The 12486-nt window shown below is 38.7% G+C and overlaps 1 protein-coding gene across 4 annotated transcripts in view; it reads left to right on the top strand.

Annotated features, from left to right (window-relative positions):
* The window catches only part of CFAP54 (cilia and flagella associated protein 54), a 315472-nt gene that overhangs the window by 163243 nt on the left and 139743 nt on the right, over nt 1-12486 (top strand). For all 4 annotated transcript variants that reach the window (XR_005719649.1, XM_040232778.1, XM_040232776.1 and 1 more), the window contains 5 exons: nt 647-799; nt 4441-4635; nt 6754-6841; nt 7129-7338; nt 10645-10711. Coding sequence is in view for 3 of the 4 variants with exons in the window: in XM_040232778.1 (XP_040088712.1) it covers nt 647-799; nt 4441-4635; nt 6754-6841; nt 7129-7338; nt 10645-10711 (713 nt within the window). In the remaining variant the exon portion in view is untranslated. The remainder of the gene's footprint in view (nt 1-646; nt 800-4440; nt 4636-6753; nt 6842-7128; nt 7339-10644; nt 10712-12486) is intronic.

The raw sequence follows: 12486 nt of genomic DNA, 5'->3' as shown, positions 1-12486 counted from the left end.
AGTCTGGAGCCCGTGTTTCCTCTCTCCCACGTGCCTGCTTCATGGCATATGCAGCTGGTCTGCAGCCTAATTCATGGGTCTGTCACTTCCTCTCCAGAGACCTCACGGCAGCTCTGCCAACATCTGGCCTTCTGGCCACTTTTCAGGGTGGCTTTTCAGTTCCATACCTGTTTATGGCCTCATCTTCTTTTCCTCTGCCTTCTCCAGTGTTCGAAAGCTGTCTTTTCCTCTCTTAAGAGAGCGGTTGCCCATCTCCAAGCTTCTTTGTTTCCTCCTTTCGTCTCTTTCCCAAGGCACCTTGGCTTTGAAGAGGCTGCTGAAAAGAAGCAGATTATTTCATCTTTTATGATCAGCAAAGGGAAAAGTAGGAGGCTTCATAAAGAAAATTGGCAAGATCTAAAGTTATTTGCATTTCATACGAATCAAAAGTTTCCTAAGTTCTTTTTTATTTTTTTAAAGAACTGTCAAATAAACCAAGAAAAAAAAAATTGATCTGAACATTGAAACACCTGCTACAGACCTGGGGGCTTTGAATTTAGCAGCTTTAGTTTGGGCCCAAGAAACTCTCTGAATTAGAAAGGCTTTCGCTGCTCCTTGGCTTGCTGCAACATTTCATTCCTAACGTCACTCTTCCCTTTCCTTTCAGAATACAGCAGAGCCAAAGAGCTCCTCTGTGTGCCTGTGGACGTGACAGACACTCTGAGCTGTTTTAGAGAGACCTTGGAAAAATCCAAATATCACAACAGATCAATCCGGCACAGCAGAAAGTTGCTTTCGTTATTTCTCGCACAGACACAAGGTGAAATATAGTCGTTCCAGTCGTTCCTATGCACCTGCGGGGAATGGATTCTGGGACCCCCCGTGGATGCACATGTCCCTTACAGTCAGCTCCCCCCCGCCTAGTATCCATGGCTCTGCATCTCCAGAAACAGAGGGCTGACTGTACTTGCTCTGTGTTCCTGTCTCTTTATTTCCACAGGGTACCACCCTGTGGGTCTACCATGTTCTATAGTAGGTTCCTCCTTCCCCCACTTCCATGCCTGCTTTCAGCTGCCTTTTGCTTTTTTCTTCTTGTCCAGTGGATCACACCTTTGTTTCCCATACTTGATTCCAACCAAAGCACTGCCTCACCTATCTGCTATTATGCCTTCTGAGTATACTCCCTTGAGTGGCATAAATACAAAAGCAGTGTTAATGTTTGATTCTATACTTCTGTATCCTTACTATTTGCTTTGCAAGTATGGTGCTATAGTCTTGTTTTATTTTCATCAGTAGATTAATTGATTTGTACAGAATTAACTACAGTCTTTTACCAAAGCACTACTTTATCAATGTCAAGCAAATAGATGCATTTTAATATACACACCAGTAAAATTCCTTATTAGTACCATAGATTTTCATTTTAGCTTTTAAAAAAAGATATTCATTATGTTTGGTTACTTTACACTTGTTTTCTCCCTTCTCAAAATCTATTGATTCGTAAACTCAGTCAAAGCAGGGCTTCAAGTGGTTAACCTCAGAGAGAAAAAGGATACTCAAATGTAGGTAAAGAAATCCCAAATTACCTACATTTAGGTAATCTAAAATCCTAATTTATGTTTATAATTCTTACTGTTCAAATTTATCAGAATAATAAAAATAAATTTATATTAATAAACTTAAAATAATTATATTTTAAAGTTATTAATAATAGATTTAAATTTAACATATAAGATGCTAATATTCTCTGAACGGATGTTTTAGAAATTAAACCAATTGTTTTTTTTAACAACTACTGACAGAAGTTTACTTACGTATATAATATACGTATCTATGTATGTATATATGTATATATATAATGTATGTATGTATGAATGCATATATGTGTCATTGTTGCTCCTCTTCTCCCCCCAGAAAGCACTTGTTATGATATGTACCCACAGTTTTTGGTTGTATTGTCCACAGACATACTTTACATTAAATTAGCACTCCGTATCATGTTTTTGAGCTTCCCTGTGGCTCAGATGGTAAAGAATCTGCCTGTAATGTGGGAGACCTCAGTTTGATTCCTGGGTTTGGAAGATACCCTGGAGGAGGGCATGGCAACCCACTCCAGTATTCTCACCTGGAGAATATCCATGGACAGAGAAGCCTGGCAGGCTTATAGTCCATGGGGTCTCAAAAAGTGGAACACAATTGAGCAACTAAGCACAACATATCATGTTTAAACTTTGCCTTTTTTTAAAATACATTTTTAAATTTTAATTGGAAGCTAATTACTTTAAAATATTGTATTGGTTTTGCCATCCATCAACATGAATCCACCACAGGTGTACAGGTGTTCCCCATCTTGAACCCTTCTCCCACCTCCCTCCCCATACCATCCCTCTGGGTCATCCCAGTGCACCAACCCCAAGCATACTGTATCATGCATCGAACCTGGACTGGCGATTCGTTTCATATATGATATTATACATGTTTCAATGCCATTCTCCCAAATCATCCCACCCTCTCCCTCTCCCACAGAGTCCAAAAGACTGTTCTATACATCTGTGTATCTTTTGCTGTCTCACATACAGGGTTATTGTTACCATCTTTCTAAATTCCATATATATGCGTTAGTATACTATATTGGTGTTTTTCTTTCTGGCTTACTTCTCTCTGTATAATAGGCTCCAGTTTCATCCACCTCATTAGAACTGATTCAAATGTATTCTTTTTACTGGCTGAGTAATACTCCATTGTGTATATGTACCACAGCTTTCTTATCCATTCATCTGCTGATGGACATCTAGGTTGCTTCCATGTCCTGGCTATTATAAACAGTGCTGCAATGAACATTGGGGTACATGTGTCTCTTTCAATTCTGGTTTCCTTGGTGTGTATGCCCAGCAGTGGGATTGCTGGGTCATAAAGCAGTTCTATTTCCAGTTTTTTAAGGAATCTCCACACTGTTCTCCATAGTGGCTGTACTAGTTTGCATTCCCACCAACAGTGTAAGAGGATTCTCTTTTCTCCACACCCTCTCCAGCATTTATTGCTTGTAGACGTTTGGATAGCAGCCATTCTGAGTGGTGTGAAATGGTACCTCATTGCGGTTTTGATTTCCATTTCTCTGATGATGAGTGGAAAATTCTGAAAGAGGTGGGACTACCAGATCGCCTGACCTGCCTCTTGAGAAACCTGTATCAGGTCAGGAAGCAACAGTTAGAACTGGACATGGAACAACAGACTGGTTCCAAATAGGAAAAGGAGTATGTCAAGGCTGTATATTGTCACCCTGCTTATGTAACTTCTATGCAGAGTACATCATGAGAAACGCTGGGCTGGAAGAAGCACAAACAGTGAGAGTTTTACTTCTTCTTTTGCAGTCTGGATTCCTTTTGTTTCTTTTTCTTCTCTGATTGCTGTGGCTAAAATCTCCAAAACTCTGTTGAATAGTAGTGGTGAGAGGGAGCACCCTTGTCTTGTTCCTGACTTTAGAGGAAATGCTTTCAATTTTTCACCATTGAGGATAATGTTTGCTGTGGGTTTGTTATATATTGCTTTTATTATGTTGAGGTATGTTCCTTCTGTTCCTGCTTTCTGGAGAGTTTTTATCATAAATAGATGTTGAATTTTGTCAAAGGCTTTCTCTGCATCTATTGAGATAATCATATGGCTTTTATTTTTCAATTTGTTAATGTGGTATATTACATTGATTGATTTGCAGATATTGAAGAATCCTTGTATCCCTGGGATAAAGCCCATTTGGTCATGGTGTATGATCTTTATGGTGTACATTAACAGTGGTTAAGGGTATGAATTGAAAAAAAGCTGATAAAATTCCTAAGGATGATTTACACCACTTCATTCTGAATTTCACCTAGTATTAATATGAAGATACCCTCAGAGGTTTATCTCTAGTCCTTGGCTGTAGACCTAAATCCATTTTAGCTTCTCTCTCTCTGAGGTTTTAAACTCCTTCCCCTAGAATATTTTCCCCTTTCTTTTCCCTGTGTGTCCTCTGACCTTACACAGATACAGATTCTTTCCTATTTCTTTCCTCTTAGGTCAGAACTACCTGTACATTGCGCCTATCCCAGAGGTCTCTGCCCCAGAGGCAAACTAACATCTTAATGTTGGAAACTCTTTTTAAAAAAGTAAACTCAAACTGTGCAGCTTCTCCCCCCTGATCCCCAGGAGGAGCAAAGCATTATCTCAGCATTCACTTTCCAGCAAACTGCCCTCTGTACTATTCCTTCTGAGGTAACACGAGTGTAGAGCGCGTCAACACACACCTGGGCTCTTCAGAAATGGTTCGAGACATGGAAACAGAGTCCCTTGAACTGTAAATGAGGCTCAACTCTATGTAAAACCCTTCCTTCTCCCTTTCTCTTTCTCCTACTTTCCCCCCTCCTCTTAAACTTCCCTTCTTTCTCCATTTTTAAGCTTCTTTTAAAATTTTTCCCATGAATTTAGGAGACAAAGGAAGAGTGAACAATTTAAAATTTGCTACTGGGAAGGTGGAGTTTTCCATGGGGACAGAAGAGATGCACATGCCAACACCCCCTGACCTTTCTCAGGAGCATTTCCGAGTTTTCAGCTCAGTGGAGAAGAGCAAGCTTCCCTCCTCACAACTTGGACTCGTAATTTCTTCTTATTATGAAACTATTAGTAAGGTTTATTCATTCCATGTTCATTTTCAATATGATCTGCCACATTAATGTTGAGATTGCATTTGGTCTTGAAATGATACCTTTTTTAATATATATTTTATTGACGTATAGTTGATTTACAATATTGTGTTAGTTTCATCTGTACAGCAAAGTGATTTGGTTATATGTATGTGTATATATTTTTTAGATTATTTTACATTATAGGTTATTACAAGATATTGAATATAGCTCCTTGTGCTGTACAGTAACGAAATATCATTTGTAGAAATGGGATGAAAGAGCTTGAACATAGACTCTATTCATCACACCCTTGTAGGCAGTAACAGAGCAGTGAGGAGACAGGCCGCTGCCCACCCTCTCCTGTGATCGTCTGTCCAGCCTCGCTGGTACCATTGCGAGATCCTAGGTGCCCTCCCGCTCATCCCACTTTAACTGAATCTGTGAACTGTTTGTTGAGATGTGGCCACTGTTATGTGCTTTTGCTTTGCCCTAAAAGGTTCCATTTTCTTTGTCTTTCCACTTGATTTGGCTTTTCTACAAATTCAGCAGTATAAATTCAGCATGTCGTAGATCCAATGTCCCCCTTTTTTATAACAGAAAATATTCCCCCTTTAGCACCTGAAATAAAATTTGTATTAATATACTCTTCCTATACACATTATTAAAAAAATAAATATGAGGTTCTAAATATAAATTGAAGGATAAATTAAATGAAATCACTTATAATAAAAGAATCTATTTGTTAATATGTAAGAGCTTAGGTGGGCTTCCCAGGTGGCTCAGTGATAAAGAACCTGCCTGCCAGTGCAGGAGATGTGGGTTCAGTCCCTGAGTTGGGAAGATCCCCTGGAGAAGGACATGGCAACCCACTCCAGTTTCCTTGCCTGGAGAATTACACAGAGAAATCCGGTGGGCTATAATCCATGGGGTTGCAGAGTCAGACACGACTGAGTGACTAAACGACAACAGTTGCAGCAAGAGCTTAGGCGCCAGAGGTACAGAGAATCAATCAGATGCTCATATACTGTATGTAAGATATACAGGATACATAGGAATATGACAGCTGCAAATGCAGACTGATACAAGCATATTATATTGGTGACTCAGGTGCTATCAGCATTGTTAATTTTGATGCCATGATGTTCTAAAATGGCAAATGTAGGGCATCCTGAACAAAAACAAAATATTACATGGATTGCATTTCTGGAAAACTGAGCATTTTGAAAACATGTAAAAATACCCTTTCTATGTTTAAAATGAAGTTAGATGTTAGACTCAGATAATTACCTACATGTTTCTCATCTTTTTCCTCCCTGTGGGGGAAGGTTCTGTACATTGCAGGCCCCCCAGTGCCAGGTCCTCACTGAGGAAACACTAGCAGTTGCCCCATTGTGACAAATAACAGCCTCCTCCCTCAGATTTCTAAAATACCCACTAGCCAATAGAGCTACCCTCATTAGGAACCAATGCCATGTTAGATGGGTTTTTTTTTTTTTGGCTACACATCCTGGAATGCATGCATTCCTCAGAAAGCAACAACAAATTCAGGTGATAATAAAGATGTGCTTTTTTGCATTCGGGTGAAGGAAGAATCTGATATGCTGCACTCTTGTCACATCTCTGATCAAAACCAAACCATTCAAGTCTTCCCATCTGTTGTAGAATAGTGTTCACATTTTTCCACTTGGCATTCAGATGGCTCAGTAATCTTACCACTACTGCTTCTTCAACCTCCCCCAAAACCATATTCTGGCCACATATGACATTTCTATATTTTATACCCAGTCCAATCTCACTTGTATGCTTTTTCTGGATTTTTTTCTCCTTCACCATCTTGACCTGCCTCACTCTTACTCTATCTACTTTATTCATGTTTCCTACCAGTTAGATCCAATCTTGTTTCCTCCCTCTTAGATCCACTTTCCTACTCCCTAACATTCAAACAGAACATCGTTTGTTCTGTATAGCTATATCGTGACATTTAGAGGGTCTATTAACTTGAAGTTTGCTTATCTACACAGTCAAGGTATAAAGCAATTTAAAATATTCTTGCATATATAAAGGAAATATTTTACAGAGACTAACATTTTTTTCTTTCACCTGATTAAAAATACAGATGTTCTTCAAACCAGCAATCAAAGAAGTCTTAATGTGCAGGCATTGCATGAACTTGGAAATCTTCTCATCTTCGCACAGAAGAAAAGGTAGCTTATAGGAGTCAGTAAAACAGGGAGAACTCTGTTCACCTGAAAAATTTTTAACTATTATGAAAAAAGGCACCATCTTTCATAAATTTTAGTTCTTGGATAATATTCCATTGCTGTATTTTAGTCATCAAATGCTACTGGAGAGAAACGGTTATGAGCAATAAATGGCACAGATCCCTTCTCACATTTTGATGAAAATGTTTATTCAATGCATTTTCTTTCCTTTTTGAAAGAGATTTAACAACACAGATCTCATGCTGCCTGATGCCCCGTTTCTGTTTCAGGGCTGCTTTTAAGTGTTGGAGTCAAGCTCTGGACGAAATTTTCAGGAAAGAAGATGTGCTCCATACATGGAAGGAGTTTGGCAGCTCACTCACCAATGCCACTGATGGCCGGTCACCTCCAGGTTCCAAAGACTACAGTGAGGAGCTCCTGTCCAAAGTTGGCATCTGGGGGTGTTTGCAGGGAGCAGTGATATCAGCAAAGATAGCACAGTGAGTATGACGCTGGAGCCATCTGCGTAGGACCTGGGGCCTTCCTTCATGGGCTACCCACCCGGGCCATGTAGGGTGCCTCCCACACACTGGGTTCTTGGGCAGCTCCATTCATATCCTATAAGGTTATTATACACTTTACTTGTTTGTGCTGTTGTTTGTTTATGGCCGTCTCCTCTTCCTGTAACCAGGGCCACCTCTGGAATGTGAGCACCGCATGGGCACAGGTCTTTGCTTTGTTCAAAGTGTATCCCAAGTGCCCAGCATGGAGATGGCATTCAGTAACTGTTTGTTGAATGAATGACTAAGTGGATGAACAGTTGGTAGGTGAGCAAGAATAACAGCGTGGAGGCAGGCCAACTAAGGCTTAATTTAAGAGCCTCCTAATAACTCTGGGTGCCCCCTGGCAAGTTACTCATCCTCTCTGAGACTAACTATTCTCATCTGTAAACCATGATGACAGAAATTACATGACATACCGTATTCATTTGCTACTACAGACTAGTGACAGAACATCAATCTGTGAGAGATTTACCATCTCACAATGTTGGAGTCTTGACATCTGAGATTAAGGTTTTGCCAGGGTGGTTTCTTCTGAGGCCTCTCTCCCTGCTCATAGGTAACTCTCTTCTCAGCCTCTTCCCACATGGTCTTCCTTTCTGTGTGTGTCTGTGTCCTAGTCTCTTCCTCTTGTAAGGACACCTCTCATATTGGCTGATGGCCTACCCTAATGACTTCATTTTAACCTGATCACCTCTTTAAAGACCCCATTTCTTATTCACATTCTGAGGTTACTAGGGGTTAGGATTTCAACTTAGGAATTTTGGGTGTGCAGGGGGGCTTATGTGTCAGTCATGTCTGACTCCTTGCAATGCCATGGACTGTAGCCTGCCAGACTTCTCTGCCTGTGGGATTTTCCAGGCAAGAATACTGGAATAGGTTGCTATTTCCTTCTCCAGGGGATCTTCCTGATCCAGGGATTGAACACGGGTCTCCTGTGTTGGCAGGCAGATTCTTTACCAGTGAGCCACCAGGGAAGACCCAGTGGGGCATATAATTAAGCCCATATCACAGACTGTATTAATTTCCTCTTGATGGTGTCACAAATTCCACAAAATTCAGTGGCCTGAAACAATACTGATTTATCGTCTTATGGTTATGGAGGGCAGAGGTCCTAAAATCCAAGTGTTGGCAGGGCTGAGCTACCTCCAGAGGTTCTGGGAGTAAATCTGCTGTTACCTGTCTCAGCTTCCCAAGGCCTCCTGCATTCTTCATGTTCTGTCTTCAGGACCCCAGACTCTCATCTTCCTTTCTGTCAGTATGCTTCTATCCTCACATCTTCTCTGACTCTGACCCTCCTATCTTTCTCTTAAAGGACCATTGTGATTAGATTGAACCCATGTGAATAATTCAGTAGAACTTTGCCTCCTATCTCAGGGCCCTTAACTTAATCACATCTGCAAGTTTTTTTTTTTTTTCACTGCATCATATAACTGGAAGGATCTTAGTTTCCCGACCAGATCATAGATTGAACCTGGGCTCTCAGCAATGAAAGCATGGAGTCCTAACTGTGGGACCACCAGGGAATTCCTTTTTTTTTTTTTGCCACATGAGCAACATATGCGTAGGTTTAGGGAATTAGGATGTTGGTATCATTGGGCAGCCATGTTTCAGCCTGCCACACATGGCATATGTGGAAGTCTTATCACAATGCCTTATGTCTACTTAGGACTCACAAATATCTGAAATATTTGATTAATGTGAAAAACAAAAAATATGAAGAGAGTAGAGGTACAGGTTTCCGTTACCTCTGTAGTTACATTATAAGGCATGGTAGGCAAAATATCTGCAACAATATTTTGAGCTGTAGAGAAAATTTTTAAAAATAGTAATTTGTCTTAGTTCACGATCACATAGTTTTCAGAAAATTAGCATTTGGGCAAGGGAAGTATGGATTTACCATTTCAAAAGTATAAAACGTTCAAAGATCTTTAAAAAACTCTGTCATTTGATTTTTCTTTCGCTCTCCTGAGAAGGAACTCTTCCTTTCACACACACACACACACACACACACACACACACACCACACACACATGAGTCCCCACACACAAACACACACACACAGGGGTCCCCATTCAAGTCTGAGTTTCTAACTTAGTAGCACTTGGCAGCAGAGAACAGAAAAGCTGAGAAAGGCTCGCAGCTTGAAAAGAACAGCTTACAGCATTCCTGCCAGAGGACACCTTAGGGTCTCTGGGCCTCTGAAGTTGTTACTTAGTGATTTTCAATCAACAGAAAGTCATTTCTTGGGTTACCCAGCTGGAAGTCTGACTTCCACAGGCTCTTACGGTTCTCCAGGGGTTTTGCCTATTCTTGGAGACTCCCTGAGGAGAAGAAACTTTTCTCTCCCACTGCTCAGCAGGCAAAGCACCTCACAAAGAAGCAGAACTCACACTGGTGTTATTAATACAGTGAAGTCCACTGGTGTTAAAATAAGACTTAGGAGAAGGTAATGTGGTTTATAGTCACAAATGTGAGTTTCAAGACCCGTGTAAAGAAAACTCAGACTCTACTAAGGGACATAAAATGAGACAGTAATAAACACAGAGTTACCTCAATCTTTGGTGGAAAGATTTAATATCATAAATGGATCCATAATGTACTGCTGGTGAGGAAATACAGTGTTTCAGTCTATGAGAAGAAATTAATTAATTGTGCTCATCAAAAAACTTTAAAATTGTGCACCTCCTTTTTCCCAAAATTCCACTTCTAGGGATTTATTCAGTGGAAGTAATAGGACAAGTGCTCAAAAATGTAGGTATGACAATGTTTGTTTCAACAATGGAAAAAATCCAAATGGAGATGAATATTTTAATATTCTGGTACATCTGACTGATAAAAATATTAAAGTTCTGTAAAATAATTATATAACTGATTATGTTCAATAATAGAACATTTATTTATAAAAATATGTATTACATAATTTCAGTCTTAATGTGAATGTTCATCTATATAATTATATGTAGAAGGAAATCTAGAAGGAAAGTGACTGAAATGTTACTGGTAATCATGTTTAGGTGGTAGCATTATTGGTGAATTTTCATTTTATTTTTTTTTTGTCTTTCAACGTTTTAAATCTTACATGAGAATGTAGTACTTTTAGAATTAAAAATTAAACTTTTAATTTTTAATTAAATTAAAGGTTACTTAAGTTTTGAGTTAAAATCTATGAGTATTAGAGTTGCATTTATGTAAAAATATTCTTGGAACATTGTCTCTGAATCAGTTTCTTTTTCTTATACTTAGATTTATTCAGACATTGGATGTTGAAAAGAGAACCAATTGTTGCCTTTTATCAGCATTACTTTTTCAGGTAATACTTCATATATGTCGTTCTGTAGTAGCACAGCCATTTAATTAGTAAAAATTTTTTAAAATGCAGTGGTTTATTACATTCATAAAACTGACATTAGGAAAATAACATGAACCTTGATTAAATATCCTACGCCCATCTTTCCTTTGATGACTGAACCCCTGTGGCATTTTCACCTTTAGTATTCAGCAGAGTCAGTTTTCTCGTGTTCACTATAGATGGAGAAGTTTTACAGATGAGGAAACTGAGTCTCCTGTCCTTCTTTCATGGAGCAGTGAAGCCAGTCTGATTGAGTCGAAAGGGTTGCCCTGCCTCATCTGGAAATAAACTTTTGCTTAACTGCATGATGTAAAATATGCCATATAATTCAAGCCAAAAATAAGTTGAAGATTACAGAAGTAGAGTGTCTGCAGTTCTTAGTTTGATTTTACTGAAGGAGAAAGGAGCTTTTATCCAAAATATAAGACATTCTGAGATTCAGGAACATAGCCAGGGGCTTCTGCAATCTCTTGGTGGTCCTGTTTATTTTGAAGGATGGAAAACCCTTGTTATGTGTATCAGAGAGTCTGATAGCTTATGAAATCTGGGTGTATAAGATCTTTGAGACAGGTTTCTTGGAGTCTATTGCCAGATTTTTTAGTTTTCCTATGTTCCATACACCTCTTGCCAATGCTTCAAAGGGAAGAGGTTGGAGAGGCGAGGATGCAGAGGGAATGATAATCCGAATCAGATTTCTTCTGTTGCATCCTTTGCTTTCTCCTGATATTCCTCGTTCTTGAAGATAATGCTGTTTATGCTTTAGAAAATAATTAATTTTTTTGCTTAAATGTAGACAGCATTTCTTAGTAATTTGACACCTAAAATAAAAATTAGCTTTGGGATTTATTTTAAAAATCTGTTCATTTTTTTCATGATTTTAAACTAAAAATTAAACAATTGCATAGTATTTTAGACTAGGTATCTTATAAGTTTAATGAGCAGTCTGATTAAAGTTATTCCTGGTATATACATTAGAATAATTTGATGATGCATTTGTCATCAAGAAATGTCATTGTTTAAGATAATATAAGAAGCACTCCTAAATGTACAATTTGATTTTGTGTATTCATCTTGTTTCTGAATAGCTTGCACAATATTTGTCATATAAATTGTATTTAGAAATACTGGTCAAGTTAAACCAATTACCTTTTCACTTAATTCAGTTAAAAATTTAGAATTACCTGTGCTTGATTTAGACTTCTGAAGTATGTTTTTCTTTCCTCTACTTGTAGGTTGGTAGAGTGGAGAAAACATAGATTTTTGGGTCAAATAGTCAAAATTTTTGAATCTTCTTTTTGCCAGCATTAACTGGGTGACCTCAGAGAAGTTAATCGTTTCAGCCTCAATTATATCACTTGTGACATAATAAGTCTTCTTTCTAGGGGTGGGTTAAGTGAGGATTAAATGAGATAATATTTATGAGGAATAAACTAAGAGTGCCCAATACAAAGTCAACTCTCAACAAATGATAAAATAATGATAATTTCTTCTCAAGATAATAAATATCCAACTACCATGGGGTTTAAAAGGCCCATTGTCAGTGATAAAGTATTTGGAACCTGTAGTGATGAGAATATAAATAAGTACTTTTCATTGACGCTTTCATGTGGTGTTAGAGAAGACTTTTGAGAGTCCCTTGGATAGCAAGGAGATCAAACCAGTCAATCCTAAAGGAAATCAACCCTGAATATTCATTGGAAAGACTTATGCTGATGCTGAAGCTCCAGTATTCTGGC

Source organism: Oryx dammah, unplaced genomic scaffold, assembly GCF_014754425.2.
Source record: "Oryx dammah isolate SB20612 unplaced genomic scaffold, SCBI_Odam_1.1 HiC_scaffold_29, whole genome shotgun sequence".
Taxonomy (NCBI): Eukaryota; Metazoa; Chordata; class Mammalia; order Artiodactyla; family Bovidae; genus Oryx; species Oryx dammah.
This window is presented reverse-complemented; position numbering and strand designations above follow the sequence as displayed.